This window comes from Haliaeetus leucocephalus, unplaced genomic scaffold (genome assembly GCF_000737465.1).
Source record: "Haliaeetus leucocephalus isolate CR32 unplaced genomic scaffold, Haliaeetus_leucocephalus-4.0 Scaffold101, whole genome shotgun sequence".
NCBI classification, from domain to species: domain Eukaryota; kingdom Metazoa; phylum Chordata; class Aves; order Accipitriformes; family Accipitridae; genus Haliaeetus; species Haliaeetus leucocephalus.
Window position 1 is genome coordinate 2,780,666 of NW_010972537.1, and position 20,455 is coordinate 2,801,120.

Sequence of the window (20,455 nt, forward strand, 5' to 3'; positions counted from 1 at the left end):
TGTTGCTCTGAAGTAATCAGTTTATTATTCCCTTATCAAAATCTTCCTCAACCAGAAATATATTACCTGAATTTGCATGAGATCAGGCTAATAAGTATATTGTGGCCTCAATAGTTCTAATTAAGATCCATGCTGAACTAGTGTGTTCTGTTTCTGCTAGCCTGGGGGTTATCTTTTATGTAAGGAAGGAAAATGAGGCTGAATGGTTTGCTAGAAAAGGAAGCCTGCAGTGGAAAGCCCTCCAAGGCCTGAAGGAACAATAGCTAGAGAATTTCTGAGAATCCTGCATCTCTGCAAGGTAATGGAAAACAAACCCAACCCATCCTGCCAGTCCCTTTGTAGTTTCTTGTTCATTAAGTCAAACACATCTGTACACACAATCTTATTCCCATAAAACTCCAATGTATGATCTCTGCCTCTTCTCCTCACTCCCAACATGCTCCCTCTGCTCTCACTACAGAGCTGAAATTGCCATGGCAAGAAACCCCACACGTCATGTTCTGTATGTGGGGAATAAGTAGCACAATGACTTCGTGCCTATTTTGGCCCTTTTTAAGTCCTTCCAAGTGGCTGCCAGGATTCCGTATGTTCCAACCTTGTTCCTAACAACTCTTCATATTACGTGACGGATGTTTCACCATGGCGTTAGGTGGGTGGACCCAGACTCCTCTGCAAACTTACTCAACGTAAGCCAGCTTTAGATCAAAAGCTTTGTAGATTCATCGTGTCCTTTCCAGTTTGTTGTTAGAGGAGCATATGGTCCTTGTTGTTGAAGGCTAATTTGTTTGTCTAGAAAAGTAGATGTAAAGCTTTCTGAAACAATTGGATGGCTTTTCCTGTTCTCTTTTAAAAAAATTTCCAGCTCCTTGTTCACAGCGTGTACATGCATTGCAAACTTTTGAGATGAGTACTTTTGCGTCTGCTGTAGCCTTGCAGTGTACTTCTAATCTGTTTGTCCTTCTGCTGCATTCAGAGGTACATAGGATGTTGATGCACATTTTCAAGTTTATTTCATTCACTGCAGATTCATGATGGATTCGTGATGCTATTTCAGCATCTAAAGACACCCTTTTCTTCCCTTCTACTTGCAGCAGAGACTATAATATAGTCTAAACAGTCATTCCATCTTGCCCAGTGTTGTGTCTCTGCCAATATTTGCAGTGGATGCTTAAAGCCACGGTGTAGTAAACATGGAAAAGTATACAGTAAATAATTAAATCTTTAACTGATATATTTACCTGGTATCTGGCCCAGAGCCTTCCTGAGTTGGAGGTTACATCTAAGCTGCTGTAGATAATATGTACTTAACAGTTCTGGCCTTAGAGATTCGACTAAGCCCTTTCTAAAACAGCTTTATTTTTTGGCTTCATAATGTCTGATAGTAAAGCATTAATCAATTTGTTTATAAATAAAAACATTCAAACAAAAAAATGCCCACATTTTCCTGGACTCATTTTGTGCTAGTTGCATGGTAAATTGCTCCTTTGTTCTTGTTCTAGGAGAATTGATTAACCATCATTCCTTATTCACCATCTCCTGTTTGAGGTGTTACAAACTTCTGTCAACTCATCTCTCGTTTTTTTCTTTTTCCAAGCTGAAGAATTCCATAGCAATTAATCTTTCCTCCTATAGATCCCATATTTCTGAAAACACTTCTGTACTTTGTTTCTACAGAGTATTCTACAGTACTCCTTCTGAAGGGAGATGACAAGAACTAAATATGGTATTCAAGAAACACGTTACTTAGCCAGTCTTATGATAATTGGACTCTGCCATTATTATTATTATTTGTCTGCTCTCACAGGTTCTTTGATCTTCTTGTATAGTTAGAGTTGGTTTTTTGTCACATGACTTTCTATGTGTTTATTAACACTGAATTGATTAATTGATTGAGAGCAGCCCTGCAGAGAAGGACTTGGAGTTAATGCTGGATGAAAAATTAGATACGAGCCAGCAATGTGCGCTCACAGCCCAGAAAGCCAATTGTATCCTGGGCTGCATCAAAAGAAGCATGACCAGCAGGTCGAGGGAGGTGATTCTGCCTCTCTGCTCTGCTCTCATGAGATCCCACCTGGAGTTCTGCATCCAGCTCTAGGGTCCCCAGTACAAGAAAGACATGGACCTGTTGGAGTAAGTCCAGAGTAGGGTCATGAAGATGATCAGAGGGCTGGAGCACCTCTGCTATGAAGACAGGCTGAGAGAGTTGGGGTTGTTCAGCCTGGAGAAGAGAAGGCTCCGGGGACACCTTACTGCAGCCTTTCAATATATAAAGGGGGCTTATAAGAAAGACAGAGAAAGACTTTTTACCAAGGCCTGTAGTAACAGGACAAGGGGCAATGGTCTTAAACTGAAAGAGGGTAGATTTAGATTGGACATAAGGAAGAAATTTTTTACAATGAGGCTGGCGAGACACGGAAACTGGTTGCCCAGAGAAGCTGTGGATGTCCCATCATTGGAAGTGTTTAAAGTCAGGTTGGAGAGGGCTCTGAGCAAGCTGATCTAGTGAAAGGTGTCCCTGCCCATGGCAGGGGGTTTGGACCCTTCCAACCCAAACCATTCTATGAATCTATGGTTCTATGATTCTAATTTCATACCCCATTTAAACCTAATAACTTAACTTTTTCCATCATTGTTAGATTGGAGTACCCTAGATAAAATTTTGTCTTTCTCAATTACCCAGATCTCTCGGGTGAGAGATCTCTGATCACTCAGTCTTCCAGATAATTTCAAATTATGTTGAAGATTATAAATTTCTGGGAGAGCTCACTTAAAGCTTTCCTCCAATATAAAAACTAACCATTAATTTGTCTCATTTGTTTTCTGTCTTTAACTGACTTTAATCTACATAGGCACCTTCCTTTTATCTCTTAGTTTCTTGGAACCACATTTTTGAGGGACTTCATCAAGCTTTTTAGACATCTAGGTATAATACACTTATTGGAAAACCCTGTATCTTCCTCTGGAGTTCTTCCAAGAACTCTACTAGTTTTATGAGGCATGACTACTCTCCACAAAAGCTATGTTAACTCTTCACCAGAACATTTCCCTCTACTATTCCTATTTTTCATTATAGTTTGTATCACTCATCCTGCACAAAAGCCAGCCTGATTGGTCAGTAGTTCCCTGGATTCTCTGAGTACTCCTCAAAAACTTGCATTTGGTACTTTTTTCTCTGATACTGAGGGCTGTTAAAGCCTTTGATTTTCTACTACAATTACTTGTTCGGCAATTGAATTTTTAAGTTCCTTTATAGATTTTATTACATTAAAGCAATTGAGTAAGAATGTAGGTTATGCAAGGCTTGTGAGGAAAGTAATTATGTTTTATTAAACTGAAAGATTTAGTTGGAAAAGATCATTATAAGTTATCATTTTTCTCTGTATGTCTTGCCTCATTTACTGTTTCAGAACATTAAGGCTACAATAACCCTACCTTTATAGCATGGGTAGACTTACAAAAGGCCTAAGTTCGCTTTTAAGTTTTTAAATGATTCTTTAAACAGCCCCTTTGGCACTGCAAACATTTGATCCCTTTAACAGCTTCTTGAGGTTATTTTGCCAGTCTTGTTATTTTTATGTATGGCCTTAAAACATTATTGTAGTAAACTTGTGTCTTTTGTTGTTTCAGCTTGTACTAGGTCTTGTATATTATTCAGGACTAAATCAGTTTGTTTCTTTCTCGTGAGTGCTTTCACAAATAGCTCCAAGAAGCAATCATTTATAGTGGCTAAAAAAGTAGAATCTGTGACTAGATCCATACTAGCAAATAAAGTAGGCCAGGGTCCATTTTGGGCTGTAAGAGCAATTGACATGGTGCAGTCATGGAAGATTTGTGTATCCAAGCTCTTTCCCCAGCAGTATAAGGTGGCCTTTTCCACACTTCATATTGGAAACTGTCCCTGGCTTGCTCATTGACATAGACAAAGGCCATGTCAAAGCGTTTGGCAGCATGAGTGGAGTCTATGATCTCATTCCAGAGCTCAGACCTTTGCCTTGTCCTGGCTTAGTCTACCAGTGGAGACATAGCCTCATCACGGTTCACTGTGATGTTTACCTAGTCTAGTATGATTGGGCTGTCCCGTTGTTACTGTTTGTCTGCCCTTCAGGGTCTCTGGTTGCCTCTAGCATTTCACTCACCTCCTTCTGCTCAGGTGATTGATAGCGTAGCACAGCACTAACAGCATACCGTTCCTTTTAGTGTGGAATTAAATTCTGCAGGCATTGAAATTCTGCAGTACAACACAACTGTTGACACATACTCTGTTTGACACCATACTTTCTTTAGCATTAATGTGTAAATGCAAACTACTCTTCATGTACAAAATGTATTAGTGTTCCACTGAATATCTTCATCTAACTTCCATAATGCCTGTTTTTTTTTTAAAGGCATTTGGCAATGGTTCTGCTGTTTAAACTGTATTTTAAAAGCGAAGTATTTGTATAGACATATTTGGGCATTTGTCTTGATTTAGTTGCATAGTTTTATATGTTTTGCTTACCTGGGTTATTGTTTTTCTTTGGTTTTTTCTTACCTTCTATTCTATCCATTTTTCTAAGTCATAGGCTTTCTGTGATTTCAGACCATGCAGATGTATCAATCTTGAACAATTTACTTTCCACATCTGGCATGATTTCCTTGGTTTTCATTTTAAAATTGCCTCATAGCATTTTTAATCTTAAATGTCAGCAGCACTGATTCTGTTCTGATTAGGTGGAACCCATCTTATATAAACTTAATCTGCTTCAAAAATTTACCAGATGCTAATAATCCCCTTTTCCCTACACAGTTTAATCACTCATGCACTGAGCCTCTGTTATCTGACACAGAGTATATAACCAGGACCACTGAAGAATGCTACTATGTAGGACCGCATTTTTAGCCTCCTGGTTTAAACTTTGCTTTCAGCACCTCTTGCCTGCTGTTTCTTTGTTGGTGGTGTGCATGTGGGCAATAACTATTGGGTCTTTCTTAGCACTTACTAAGAGAATGTCTAGATTCCTCGTGGTATGTGCCATCTTTTCAACTGCATGCATCTTTTCTAATAAAATGTTTGTCCATGTTTTTATTTACTTGGTAATGATCTTAATTTTATTAGAAATGGAGATATTTTCCTTTTTGGGCTCCTGAAGGGATGCCATCCTACTTAAGACACCTGTCAGCCTTTGCTGCATGTGGTACCTGTTGAGTAACTCATGGCACAGTGATGGCTAGCGTTCAAGTCACTCAGGAGCACTTTTTGGGAGGTGACCTCCTCCTGGGGGTGAAGACCAGATCCAGCAGATGAGGTCCACTTGGCCCACTCAGGGGTACCTGGCTACTGTGATATCAATCTGTGACATCGCATGCCAGACAGAACTTCCACTGAGTGCAAGAGAGGCTAGGGATGGCCTATACAGATATGACAAGACCCACACAGTGTCTAAAGGATGATTTGGCTTCATCCTCATGTCCTGTCTTGGAGCTGAAAGGTTTGACTTGTCCATCCATTCAGTCAAGTTACATCTCACTTTGGGATAAAAAATTTTAACTGACTAACAAATGGCCTTTTGCTGTCATGTCAATTCACAATTCTGTGTTTTCTGAAAGGATTAATTAAAGTCTTTCTGGTCAAAGAGCCCATCCCAGTAGTCCTGAAGAGATTACCAATGAATTTATGGCAATCTGCTCACTGCTTTTTATATATACCCATGAAAGTTGCTTTCACTATGGCTCAGTAAACAGAGCAGGACAAATCCAGGGATTTAGACTCATCCCTCCTACCTGGTCTTTGTATCAGAATAATTTTCTTGAGTCTCTACCCTAAGTTGCTGCTAAAGGTTGATACTGGATTTCACTTTAGATAGGTAATTAAGATGCCAGTTAGCTCCCTTTGTCAGGCCTTTAAAAAGAAAGGCATCACTTCACAGCCTGATTATATAGAGGAAGCTGCCTCTTAACTTTCCGAAGCCAAAGCTCTTCAGACCTTTGTAGCATAGGTATGTCTTGGCACAGTGATTTCTGTTCAAACTAACAAGGTAACTGATGGTGTCAGACTCTGCTGTTGGACTAGCACGGTGAATTTGCTATCACTGCTCCGGTCACACTCCATGCAAGCTCAAGTTACTGTAGCAGCTTTGCTGAAGAGGCACGCCTCCGTTCCATCCAAAGGAACTTTAATCTCACATTCACCAAGCATTGCTCTATTGCAGAAGCAATCCATCTGATAGGTAGATCCTTTGTGCCTAGGGATGCTGAAACCTAATTGGAGTAAATTAAGTGAGAGGAGTAACAGAGTACTGCTTGGAATCACACAGAGTGTGAATGTGCTTAACAAGCATGAAAAGAAGAAAAAGCGATTACTTATGAATGACTGAAGTTTCAAGTGACATAGTGCATGGGTATTCACTCCCAATCCTCATTTTTCTTCAGGTCTGTAAGTGGGATAATTCTGCCTGTTCAGAAGAAACTGAAGGAATAAGCTTACACCTCGTGTTTTATCTGTGAAAGACGCATGAAGAGAAGGAGAGTGTGTGTGTACCCTTTGGGGACTGTGAAGACAAAAAGCCTCCGTTCTCAAGCTCAACTCCATGTACTGTGTGCAATGTTCACTTGCATAGAATATCCTGAAAATACTTGTGAAGTAGCTTTCCCTTATTCTTCCTTGCTTTGGCTTACTCTGCTTTTCTTTTAGCTTTTCAAAAATTTTTCTAATGCACTTCCAGCTGCCACTGATTTCTAAGAAATTGTGTATGCTGTGGAGGATGTAATCCAAAGTTGGTTGAAGTCTGGTACTTTTAATTGATAAAGGTACTTTTAAGTGATAAAGGTACTGCCCCAAACTATAGTAGTCTCTTCACAGAGACTGCAGGTTAGGTTAGAGAAAGCGTAAGAAATTTCACCACCTCTCACTTCTTTAGATGCCACCACTTCCCTTCCTTTTTTTCCTAAGATTAAAAGGAAGATCTAAATATATGTTAAATTACACTGTCTCCATTTGAGTATATTTTCCTCACTTCTACTGATGCGGAGTGATATTATCACTTAAATTAAAATATGTAATCAGAGAGTGGCTTGAATTTTAATCCCTTAACAATGTGGATTTGGTTTAAGTAGAATCCACAATTCTAGTGCTACTGTTGGGACGCAGACAGTTTTATCCAGGTCAGGCTTAGCAACAGCAATGTGTCTTTAAGACAACATTCACAATGTAAATTAATGTTTTATTTAATGACCATTTAACTTTATGGCAACTAGTTTTCCTTTCAGAAAACAATGCACACAAGGAGAATGATGATTTAAAGGACAGGTTTTGAGTGCAGATAAACAGAAAAGAAAACAAGCAGCAAATTTCAGCCTCTGTTAAGAGATGATTACATCTTCTTTGTGGAACAATTAGTCACATTTCTTGGAAATTGTTTAAGCAAAATATAACAAAGTACTTCCTTCCCTCTTCTTAGATATAGATACAGATCAGGAACCTAGTTGCTGGACCTCTACTGTAAACAGGAATGGTCAGAGAGAACAAAACAAACATGCCTCTCATGCTGAAGACTACAACAGCACAACTGAGAGGGAGGTAGAGCTCAGGCTCCTTTGAAGGGGTACAGCTGTGGGTGTCCCGCTGGCAGTTGCATTTGCACCAATTCCATGTGAGTGATAAATGAGAAAGTCAGCTAACCGCTTGCTGTGAAGCACCTGCCTTGAAGACCATTCAGCATTCAGATAAGGCAAATGTGTTGTTACTGTGGGGAAGGAATTGGCAAGGATCCCTCTCTCCTCAAACAAACAAGAACTTAAAAGCCCTGTGAATCAGATCTGAAGGTGAAGAAATAGGAGGACTGGTTCTCTCAGTTGACCAGAAGTACAATTTTGTGAGTAGGAGTGGTAAGAGAGGCAAGGAAGTGTTTCTTTTTGGACAGGTTCACGATTCAGTGAAACAGCAGGGTATACTTTGTATGGATCAGATAGGTGAATCAACACAGATAATTAATTCCTTCTTGTAACTTAGGGCTTGTTTCTTCTCAAGGTGAAGGAAGGAGGTAGAAAATCCATTAGTTTCAAACAGCAAGCTTTGTTCTTGTCCTCTGACGAGGAGGCAGAAAGTTTTCCCATTAATAAATTACCTTCATATGAAGCTACTCTGAGAGATCACATCAGTGTTGGTGGAAGAAGTAGTTTGGGGCCAACAGAAGGCCCAAGACCCACCCAGCTAACCACATGAGTTTTGCTTTCAGCTACAACCAGTGACAAAGAAGGAAGAACAGTGGCTGTTGAGCATGCATTTGAGGAAGAACAGCCAGTGATGCAGGGAGTTGTTGCCTGACATAAGATCATGCTTGTGTGCAAAGGTGTGAAGATGAGAGAGTTCATCAGTCTTCTTCTGGCTCCATGCTTGGTTTTGGGGGTTGGAACTATTCGAGGTGAGTTTCAGACTCTTTGCCTCTATTTTTTCCTCCTTTCTTTTCTATTATTGTTCCTTTTCTTTTAGCCTGATATTTCTCCATCCTCCCTTTATTTTCTACTTTCATCTTGGTGCCAGAAAGAGGACACTCTGAGAGCGTACACATATGTAGTTACCAGGGCTATCCCAAACACTCCAGTTGTATGTCAGTGGGAGAGTTGTGAATGGTATTTAGGCAAGACCCTAAACTTCATGGGCTAGACAATGTTCACAGCCTCTTAGTCTATTTATTTAAATTGACTTGTCAAGAAGTTTCACATCTGAGTAGGCCTGACTATTACCAGTATGAGCTCTGACTTTGCCTGTCCCATCGTTAGATATCATTTTGGTTTATACCAAAAGAAAACTTTTTTACCAACCTGCCTTTTTTCCTCCGCAATAGGTGTCTCTTCGTTATGTCTGTTGACTTGTCCTGCCTCCAATTGATACTTGCTTTTTCTTTACAGCGAGGGCTTACTGCTTCCTAAGAGACAGGGAGCTGAGAGTCTCAGCTGGTAACACAGCTGGCAGAGCAGAGGCACAGCACCTGTGCAAGTGAGAAACTGAGTCATTACTCATAAGTGTTGGAGGCTCTGAGGTATTGAATGAAAGGTATTGAAATAAAAGGTATTGAAAAATGTACCCATTGCACATCTAACTTTCCAGAGATAGACACGTATCTCTGGCACTTGGGAGGATTATGCTCCCTTGCCTAATGTGTGATTTGCAGTACTGAATGCCACAGACTCTGTGGTCTCTCAAGCAATAACCCCACAACGACTGCAACAACCTTGTCTTTGCAGCATATTTCACTTTTTGGACCTCAAAGTGACTTGACTTGGGCACAGGTGTTTCTTGTAAGATTAGGCATCAGCTGCCCTAGGGCTGCTAGGAATAGCAAAATCATTTCTTGCCATCTCTTGGCTGCTGTTTCTGAAAAACAGAGCTCTCAACCAAGCTGAGCCTGGGTCAGTAGTTCCCGTCACAGCAGAGGCAACTCTAGCACCTGTTCTTGGAGTTTGAATTCTCAGGGAAGGGCACATTCATGTTCCCAGGTTAACAGTGACCTTTCCTCAACACAGACACGGCTCCTCCTTGCACACAGGTTTTTCACAAAAGAAAAAGGAAAAGCAGGTTCTCTGCAAATCCACCTATGAGATATGTTTGTTTACTGATAGAGGGACACAAATTTTTCAGCAGCTAGATTTTTGAAATATGTTTTCCTTGTCAGGAAGCTTTCTCCTTTCTGTGACTTAAATGTCATTGTAGCTAACCAGAGTGGGTGTCTCTCACTTTTGCATTTGACTTCCTGGAGGCATAACTTTTGCTAAGGCAACTGGGCTTATTCAGTGGGCACATGAAAGTATTCACTACCACGACAGCAACCCACAAAGGCAAAACTGAATGTCCTTCTTAATGAGGCATCTGTTCTTTTGCGATAAACAATAAATCACCCATATCTTGCACTTACTGCCTTTCTACCGAGACATCACTTGACTGCTAGAAGAGCAGTGAATTGGTGAAAGCATTTGTTTGGCTTTTCTAAAAACTATAATTGTGTTCTTAGAAGCTGCTTTTCTATATGTCTCCCAGATTCTTTCTGTCGTTAAGGGGTACAAAAGTCAACACTACCCTGCCTAGGTCCTGGGGGTCTTCCCATTCAGCTTGGACCCTTGTTTATTGCAAAACTATGCAGAGATTTACCAGGGCTCAGAATTACGCGGATTCTAGGACACTGATGCTGATGTGAGTGCTCAGCTAAATAAATCCCCGTTCAGCATTGCCCAGTTGGTCTTGGTACTCTCAATTCCTCCAACTGGGAATATTGAAAGGTCATTCATAGGAGACAACAGGCTTCTCACTGGGGAGAGCTGCTCTTTTAGGCTTTCTGTGTTATACTCACACTTGCTTGACCAGCTTCCCATCTGTGTTGGAGTTTCATGGAGCATCAGGCCTCTGCAGTTCAGGAAGAGAAACAGAGGTACAATTTGAAGTCTTAGATCACAGTTCACTGTATCAGAATGGCTGTGATTCCTGTCTGGGGGGTGGGGAACAGAAGGGGGAAGATATGTTTGAGGTTTTAGCCAGTGTTATGAGGCCCTTTTTCTACAAAGGCATGAAGTCCAATGAGGCTTGAAAAGACCAAGCTTAACCCTTTGGACTTATCTTTTGAATTAGGATATTTCTTGAAAATTAATTTTACCTATTATAAAACAATTCCAGCTTTTCTTCACAGGTTGTAGACCAGAATCTCACTTTTCTTGCATGACCAGTTTGATTTACAAACAAGCAGAGTCAAAAAGTTGAGGCTTTCTCAGTCCTAAGACTCACGCTAAAATTCTGATGAATGGCAACTAATGACAGTCCAGCCTACTCTAAGAGCAGCAGGTGCTCTTGGAGACTTCTTGCCTTCAGGCTTTCCCATGAAGGGCCAAATTTTATTTGTGAAATCCATGTGGTATGAGCTGAACAACACTGGGGATATTCACAGCCGATCTCATCAGCCAGCTCCTCACTTCTCTGTTTCTGCCTTCTCCAGTACAGTAGCAGAGCTTGTGTTCGTTTTACCGTTTCCCACTACCTTCTTTAGTCCCATCCATCTCCTGATTGTTTCCTCTTTTCAGAGAGCATCCCAATGCAGACCCTACAGTGTTATGGCGACTATGTATCTCTTACAACTTGCACATGGATGGAGTGTTCAGAGGCTCATCAATTCGTGAATGTGACTCTGAACTGCTGTGAAAAGTAAGTGTGTGCCTGGCTGGTGTTCTGTGAAGGGTCTAAAGGGGCTTGGCTGCTGAACCTGAGAGATGGAGCTGGGCAAAAGGACAGTGGACTGGGCTTGCAGCCACCATAGTATCCAGCTTGCAGACACCAGTGTTATGTCCAGGCTAGGAAGAAAGCTGGATCTGTATAGGATGAGGAAGAACAGGAAGCAGAGGATGCTAATCAAGTTGTTTTCATTATCTTTTCAATCACTGTCCCCTGCTTTTGCTGTGAGAGCACACACACAAAATATGGCAGGACATGTTAATTATTGCACCCAAGTGGAGAAGGATGTGTTACACTAGATGCAGTGGTGATAATAACTAATCAGAATGGCAAAGAAGGCTTCTTCTTCCTTATGCCAGTAAAAGCATAGCTATGTTGAAATAATTTCTGCAGAACAAACTGTGAGAAAAACAGAAGTTGTACGTATTTGTTAGACTCATTGGGTTTCCTCTCAGAGATACTGAGGCTGTCTTGCACTATCTTTTTGCTATGTCTGCTTCCTTTCAAGAAGAAAACAGAACAGTCAAAATGGAGAGTACGAGGGAGAGAAAGGGACAGAGAAGAAGGAAGAAATAGGGGAAGGAGAAAAAGAATAATAGTGGAAGCAGGAGATGAAGGGGTAAACAGCAGAGAAATTGGAGGTTGGGAAGAAAATGTGAAATAAGAATAGGAAGAAGTTATCTTGGTTTTATTTTTGAGAAAGAGCTGTAGGATTCACTCATAACTTGACCTGACAGCTGTTGAAGTCAATGGAGAAGGTGCCCCTTACAGTCCCAAGAGTATTGAATCACATTCCAAATATTAGCAGTTTGCTGTGGATTGAAGTCTACAAACCACAGAAGTGTTCCTGTGACACAAAGGACTCCACAGTCTGCATGGAAAGAAATTTTTTTTGTAGGAGGACTGCAGTAGCATAGTCCTCATAAAACTTCTGTCACAACTGCTAGCTGCATTTTTTTGGCTTACCTTCTTTGACTTCGCTAGCATAAGCTTAGTATAACAGACAGTTGTACACATGTAAACTGCCAAACCTACTGTTATGGAAGCAACAAGCTTTGCTTGCTAAGGGAAGGTGAGCTAGGAGCTGAGAGTGACAGCAAGGCATTGACCTCATTGATAATAGTGTAATCCCACAGTTAACAAGAAAAGCAGAACAGTGAGAGTGACCAGGATCAGCCATCGGTCCAGATCCCCAAGGAAGTCCCTATGCTTCAGGTCAAGTTAGGAAGTCAATTCCACGGATCACAATCAGCAACATGTATCACCAGGCACAGATACAGCTGCGTCATAGCTCAGGCAAGGACCAAAGGCAAGGGCCTGCAATTAAAAGCAGCTTCTGAATGAAGGTGGGGAAGCCCTCAGTCAGGCTGATTCCAGCTAAGACAGCCTTGAGCATGGGTAGCCAAACCCCTTGCAGGGTGTGTGTGAAAGCAGTTGTGCTCAGGGCCCAGACACCTACCAAACCAAGATAGTTATTGTGAGTGCATCTTCCTTTGAGGAAAGGAAGAGAGAATAAAGCAGATGTGCTTGATATTAGAGAATTTATCCCTGTAACTTAATGAACTACAGGAGTGTGCCAACATAATGCAGTGATAAACATGGATTTAGAAACAGAATAAAATGGCATGTGGGGAGGTTTTGGAAACCACCCTTTGAGCCATCTAGCAGCATCCTATTCAGATAGTCATGTTTTTTTCCTGTGTAACCAGGAACAAAGAAATGACCTGCAGGTCCCACAAAGGTGAAAACCACACTGAGTGCCAGAACTTCACAATGCATTGGGTGTGTCACAAACATGGACATGATGGAGAATATTACACCTTCAATTTTGACCTGACAATACAGGCAGAGCTAAATGTCTACTTGCTTCAGAATGGTAAAGATGAACCATTAAGTCTTGTTTATATTCTCGAGTATTTAAAAGTTTTTCAGATTAATGTATTAATATTTAATCCTGAAAAGATACTTAGGTCAGCCCTTAACCTGAAATGTAAGCAAGAGAGCAGTTAAACGGCTATAAGGCCATACTACCACCTTCAAATTCAGTGCATTCAAGATAGACAAAAATGAGTCTACCTTCAATGGTTACAATGGAAAAAATGGGAGTAGACCTGCCAGCTAACCCGTGTCTTGATTGGGATTGGGGGAAGATACCAAAAAACTCTTCTGTTTCAGCACCATGCTCTACATTCATTACAGCATATTCTTTCACAAAGTTGCTATAAAGCTGCACAACAGCACTGCTCTCCTTTCTTCCTCTTCTGTTCATAACTATATTTACCAGGTCTGGCAGAGTTTGCATTTTGTGGAACAAAAGACTCATGGATTATTTGTAGCAACCCACGGAAATTGTTAAATAACCAGAATTTGTCAGAGAACATCAGCTAGGCATTTTCTTCCCTTCTTCATGTCCCTGTCCTCGCTATCTCATCTCATGGGTTGCACCTTCGCCTTCCAGTTCAGACCCTCCCACCTCAAAACCTCTCAGTCAGCTTGATGGGATCAGGAGACTTCTTGCTGACCTGGGAAGCAGCTGATGGAAGCCAAGGGCTGGGCAATGCCCTGGAGTATGAAGTCACTTACAAGCGGGAGTGGGAGTCCTGGGAGGTAAGAGCGGAGGAGCCGGGCTGTCCTGGTTTGGGCTGCACCCTTTTGGGAGGTTGAGAGCCTGTGGTAAAAGTTGTGCAAATGAATGGCCTTTCCATTCTCAGGCACTCTGAGGAGGTACAGCAAATGTTGTTTGAGGTCAGGCGGAAGGGGGTCTCTTTCTGTTTGCAAGTGACTTGCCCAGTCAAATACCATTTGTCCTGAACTGAATGCAAAAATCTATTCTTCACTGAAAAAAACCCCACTGCACTTGGGTTTTGAGTTGGATTTGATTTTTCCCCTGAATCTCTCCCAAATGGAATGAAATCCTGTTCCAACAGGAGCCTGTGGGTTCATGTGGGAAGCTGGCGATATTCATTTGAAGTTGCTTCCCCTTCAGGAGGATGCATATCCCCAACTCCCCAATTTCCTCCCTCCCTGCTCTCCCTCCTTTTTCCAAACACCAGAAAGCTGCCTCGCTCTTGCTCTCCAACACCACACATTGCCATCTCAGCCGCGAGGACCTTGTCCCAGGGAGCAGCTATGTTGCCCGTGTGCGAGCCAGACCGGGGCGGGCCAGTGGCTTCTCTGGGCAGTACAGCGAGTGGAGCACGGAGGCATCGTGGGAGACCCCTGAAGGTAGTGTGGGATGGAGCGAGGCTGTGCAGGGGTGGAAACGCTGGCTGAGAAGCAAGACCTTTCCTGTCACTTAGTGTGCTCTCATCTTCTCTGAAGGTGGCCTTCAGCCCAGGAACCTTCGCTGCCTCTTCAATGGTGCAGACCATTTGATGTGCAGCTGGGAAGTGAAGAAAGCAATTACCACCTCTGTCCTCTTTGGCTTGTTCTTCAGGGCCACTCCATCATCAGCGTACGTGCTCTGCCCATGGCAGCACCCCTGTGCCTCTCCCGTGGAGTTTCTGCTCTGTCCCATTCACCCCCTGATGTCAGCTCAAGCTCTTTTTTTCCCCTCAGAGAAGAGGAGTGCTCTCCTGTGCTTGAGAAGGCCTTGCCCCATGTCCTGTATGTAGTCCAGAGCTGTGAGATCCCGGTCAGCAACTCCAGCAGTCAGAGCCAGTACCATGTGTCTGTCCGGGCCAAGACAGAGGAGAAACTGATTGAAGCCTACAAGAACAGTGAGTTGCTGTGTTGTTTCTTGCTTCTCCTGGTTGTTTCTTGGACAGATGCCTGGCTGGGTAAGAGGGGCTGAGGGCAGTGGTGATGAGGAAAAGCGGGTAGGAAGAGGAAGAGAGTGGGACTGATGACGAAAGGAACTGGACACTGTGTCAGGTCAGAGGTCTGGGAGCGGTGGCTTGTAGGTGTGGAGTTCCTCAGTGGCACTTGTTGCTCTGAGGGAAGTGGCGGGGGTGGAAGCTGCTGTGTAGAAACTCGGGTTGTGACCCAGAGCTCCTGGGCAGTGGCCCCTGGAGCACTGGATGAGGTAGGACTCCTCTGCTGAGTAAGGGGTGCCAGCTGGATCGTCTCTGCCCGCATGTATCTGGAGGTACTGGTGCTACTTTTCACAGACTAAAGCTGGGAGAGCTCCTGCAGTGGCTGAAAATATCAGGCAGTAGCTCCAAGAGAGCTGAAAATCTCTGCAAGTGCGGTGGACCAGTACAGATGTTTCAAACATTGCTTTACTGCTTTTCTGTACACAGGGAGTGCTGTCAACATTCATGGATGTGGATTTTCTGTTCTTTAATGGTCTAATGGTGTTTTATTGTATTTGAAAATGAAGATGTAGAGAATTAAGAAGTGTTAAAAAGCTGAGACTTCTTACATTGCATAAAACAACATTGTTTTCAGTCTCTGGAAACTATTCACACTGGTGAAAGGGAGTGCTGGACCAGTATGTTAATAAGGACTGTGAGACATTCTGTGTGTTCCAGTTAAGGTGCTGCCGCCTGCAAATGTGTCAGTAACGGTGACAGGGAACCAAGAGTATGAACTGAGGTGGATAAAACACACTTTCAAATATGGCCTCATAAAACAGAGATACGAAGTTGAGTACTGGAAAACCCACCAATATAAAAAGGTAGGTCTTAGGAAGTGCAGGACTCCTGGATTTCTCTTTGCTGGGCAAATGGGAAAGGCAGTTCCTCTCACCTCCATTATCTGTGCTTCTTTCTTCTCCCCAGACTCTCCAGAAGTTAAATATCAACAATGATGAACCTCCCTTCATCTTCACGCTGCAGAGGCTGGCACCATCTACAGAATATAGGGGGAAAATGCGTGCAAGGGTGAACATGCCTCATTGTGATGGGCCTTGGAGTGAATGGAGTGAGGAGTTCACCTGGAAAACTGAGAATGGTACTTTCATGCAGGCTACTTCTGTAAGGTTTGGTGGACTGTTAGTGGCTGAAATGCCTCTATAGAAAAATACATTCTCTCAGCTGGGGTTGAAGTTAGGTCCAGCCACGAGCTAGCCTGGGTCACTTAACAAGGTAGCTGTCCTGTCTGCTTCCTTGCAAGTACAGCAGCAACGCTGATGGAGGAGGTGAGCAGGAATGACCTTTTAAGCTTCTTTCCTACTGCCCCTCACAAGGCGAGTGCAACCAACCGTAAAGTTTTGCACATGGGGAATCAAGCAAAGATCCTGCCCAAAAGATCATCCTTGTTTCCTGATTCCAGCAGTCCATTCTGCTGTCAGTGACTGAAGAGCCCGAGACTGCAAGAAGGCAGAATATAAGCCATCAGTCTTTTGTATTTGCAGAGTGACTACAGGGTTGCCTAAAACACAGAGTAGATTCTACTGGAGATAAAACGTTTACATGTTCTTGCTCTTTCTGGACTTAGAGGCAGAATGTCCGCTATCATGCGGTCTTGTGCCCAGAGTACTATGATCTTACATGATTTGTGCTGAGGAAGCTTGTAGTGGTAAGACAGTAGGCAAATTCTGGTGAGTGTACTCGGGAAGAAATTGGCATGTTGTTGGTGATCAGTTATTGCCCTTAGCAGAGGAAGCTCTTTCGTAGGAAGTCTCTGAGAGCCCATCTTTTCAGGACTGTACAGAGTAAGGCAGACCTAAGACGACTGAAGACTTGCCTATTGTTGATGGTGGAGTAAGGTACCGAACCATCTTTTTATTAGCATCAATTGTTTGATGTCAGTAAAAATTGGAAAAGAATCAGTAAAGGAAACGCTGAACTCCTTTGGTCAGTAAGCTGCTCAGGCCACGTTTGGTCTGTCCCACTTTGGAGGGTATCCCAACATTTTGAAGGCCTCAGGATCGTATCCCTTGACACGCCACCTACGTTTGCCTGATCTGCTTGCATGAAGAGTGAAAAACCTGTTATGGGAAGCAGCCATACTGCAGGTGGATACCTATTTCTTTTTCCTCTGTTTCAGTTCTGCCACCAGTGGTTCTCCCAGTGATGCTCCCAGTTCTCATCATCACTTTGCTAACAGTTGCTTATTGCAGCTCTAAGTATTTCCTCAGGTAGGCTTGCGTTGTGACGAGGAGATTTAGCAGCGTGTTGGCCATGTGGGTGGCATAAAGGCTGAGGCAATTCTTGTGCGCCATGAGAGAGACGTCTGTGTGGAGATGAGCCTTGGTGTGCGATGGGCAGCCTTGTGCATGTCTGTGCAAGGGTGGGAGTTGGGTGGTGGCGTGCCAGGGCCTCGGTGGTGCCTCGCTGTGCAGAGCAGCACGGTGCACGGGGCGCAGTCTTTTCCGGTTGCAGCCACGTTGAGAACCAAATCTTGCAAACTCTGTGTTGTTGTTGCAGGAAGAAGAAAATGTGGGAGGCAAAGATTCCGAACCCCGGCAAGAGTCTCCTGATCCAGAGCTACCTGGGGGTAAGAGGGAACTGTACCGTGAAGGGTTCGTTATTTCTCTCTCTGTTTCAGGACTTCCAGTAATCTTAAGAGCTCTTCTTGTCTCCTAGTCCCCAGTGAACAGATAGCTTCATTAGTCTATGGCTTATTTTTCGGAGAAGTTCTGGTCACATTCAAGATAACTGTGTTCTTACATTTATCCTAGTAGACTTCTTTGTGTTGATCTTGTCAGCATCACTGTGATTTAAAATCAAGCTAGAAAATTTTCAGTACTTTAAAATTTTAACTGACTGAAATAATCTAGTGTCCTTAGCTTTGTTTTAAACTCAGTCATTTTGTGATCACTGTGGCCAAGACAGCCACTACCATCACATCTCCCACGAGTCCTTCCCTATTCGTAAATAACAAGTCTAGAAGGGCATCTTTCCTAGTTGGCTCACTGAGTACTTGTCATTAGGTCAGTGGTAGGCAGTATGGGTTTGAAGTAGCCATCTTCTGGAGAACAGGACACATCTTCTAGTCATATTAGTGAAGTTGTATCCCTATTGCCAGATGCTGTAGGCTCTCCTGCTGGTTGTCTTTGTCCATGAGAAATGGTTCTCGATTCTACTGCCAGTGAGACACTGCTCTTTTGTCACGTCTGCTTTTTCATTTTTCAGAAAGTACCCTTAGGAAACCAGCCAACAAGCAGCCAGCTGGACTTCAACAAATACAACCTTTCCGAGAAGATGGAGCAGGCTAGCTTCCTTCAAGTTGTGGACAGGTGAGTGAACAGCACGTTATGGTGACACTGTGGATGATAGTCTCTCAAAGAGCTCCCTAAGTCACGGCAGGATATAATCAAATGTTCTGTCACGAAAAAGCGTATACAAGTTGCTTTTGAGGAAGGGATATCTGGGTTAGCCTGCTTCTCCAACAAAGATTTTTTCTAACCCTGTGTGTAGCTATGTGTGTTTTCAACTAAGCTTGTTTTATAGTGAACGTTTACCACAATAATATCTCTCAGGAGCAACTTTTAACTTTCCCCCATTCAGGCAGACGAAGACTTTGGCAGAGTCCCCTGAAGGGCAGGCTAAGACGACAGATGTTTCCCCTGTTGCACTGGACCTACAGAACTCCTACCATGCTTTAAATGAGCCAGAGCACGCCCCAGTTGCCTGCTCACGTCAGATTGCTGGTCATTCCTTTCCTGTTTCGAGGAGAAACAGTGCTGATGCAAGTGTTGCTTCCCAGAGAGCAATCCCTTGCTTTGCTTTCAATGGTCCATACTTGTACGGCCCAGTGGCATCCTCCCAGCCTGATATGCATCCGACCCTGGGAGTGGACCCAGTGGGAGTCCGGGAGAAATCAGTTTCCCTTCAGTATGTGACCCTCCCAAAGGAAGACTGTTCCCAGGCTCCGCAAAGGCAAGAACAGCCGGGAGCAGGTCCTGCACAGCCCTTCCTGCTCCCAGGTCAGAAGGAAATGATGCAGCACCTTGACGATGAGGAAGAAGTCTCACCGGCCCCACCAGCCAGTGGGAAAGGCACGAATGTGAGAACAGAAGAGCAGAAATCTCCAAAGGCTCTTAGCTGTATCACGGCTCCTCAGCAGTGCCCCTTGGAGTACGTCACCACAGAGAGCCTGTTACTGCCATCAGCCGGTGACTCCAACCGTCCACCACTTGTCACTGCTGGGGGGTTACCTTGTGACTCACAGGAGCCCCAGCCCCCCCAGTGACCACTCTTGCCATGAGTGTCTCCCCGTGAGCCCCTCAGGGGGAGGGGGTAGAGAAATTGAGGGTGAAGTTGAGCCCGGGAAGAAGGGATGCATGGGGGAAGGTGGTTTAAGATTTGGTTTTATCTCTCATTATCCTAATCTGATTTTGATTGGCAATAAATTAAATTAATTTTCCCAAGTTGAGTCTTTTTTGCCCATGACAGTAATTGCTGAGTGATTTCCCTGTCCTTATCTCGACTTACCAGCGTTTCATCACAGCCTTTTTTCTTCCCCTGTCCAGCTGAGGAGGGGGAGTGATATAGCGGCTTGGTGGGCATCTGACAGCCAGCCAAGGTCAACCCACCACCCCAAGTAAATAAATTTTGGAACTGCATTAAAATGATCAGATATCCTGCACATTATGGTGGATCCATCAGTGGCAAGGAAGACAATGCACAGAATATTGAGGTCACTCAGATCTTCAGAATACTAAAGAAAGCTGTTGTGGAAAGGAAAGTAGCCAGCTCTGAGACTCAGCAAAGCCTGCTGGAGTTGTAGGGGTCTTAGATAACCAAGACAAAAATTTGAAAAATTACACCGTTATAATCCCATTTTCTTTCCACAAATGCTACCTCTCCTGTCCAGCTTCTAGTCCAACATGGTGAAAGATCTCAAGCGACCCTACTCCTTTCTTAGTTATATTGATGTATTTGGTAAAAGGGACAGGCCATAATTCCCATGTACCTGCATTTAGATAGTCTTGCTTCTCATTCCCCTGACTGTTGTGATTGGCAGGGGAAGAAGCCAGATTTAGCTAGGACTCCTTTCTAAAAATAGGTAATCGATTTCAGTTCAACCCTCTCAGGTTATAGGAAAAGAAAATGATTTTGCTTGGGCACATAATGAGCCTGGATAATCAGTTTTCCTGCTCAAGAACAATGAATCCAAGGGTTTAAAAGAAAAGGAATTTTATTAAAAGAGAGAAAATGGCAACTCTGCATAAACACTGGTAGACCTGTGTACTAAAATCAGAAATAACCTGAAAGCTTCTTGGTAATGTAGCCCACTCCCCTGTTTTGCCCAGAGCTGAAAGACTCCACTGTCCACCTGTACGGAGATGTTGCTCTTAAACCTCTCTTACTTGTTTCCAAGTGCAGTATCCCACCTCTGATACTGGGTCGCTGCTCTTGGCAGCTTTAGCCCATG

The 20,455-nt window shown here is 43.3% G+C and overlaps 1 protein-coding gene across 1 annotated transcript; it reads left to right on the plus strand.

Annotated features, from left to right (window-relative positions):
- The first annotated feature begins 8,214 nt into the window (after positions 1-8,214).
- LOC104842836 (cytokine receptor common subunit beta-like) lies at positions 8,215-20,080 on the plus strand. The gene is given in 15 exon segments (XM_010585457.1): positions 8,215-8,399; positions 11,044-11,164; positions 12,901-13,067; positions 13,650-13,798; positions 14,245-14,416; positions 14,513-14,645; positions 14,750-14,910; positions 15,664-15,809; positions 15,913-16,084; positions 17,123-17,213; positions 17,503-17,572; positions 18,211-18,314; positions 18,586-19,258; positions 19,260-19,295; positions 20,045-20,080. Coding segments are annotated over 15 exon segments (2,319 nt in total). The 5' UTR covers positions 8,215-8,311.
- Positions 20,081-20,455: the final 375 nt, after the last annotated feature.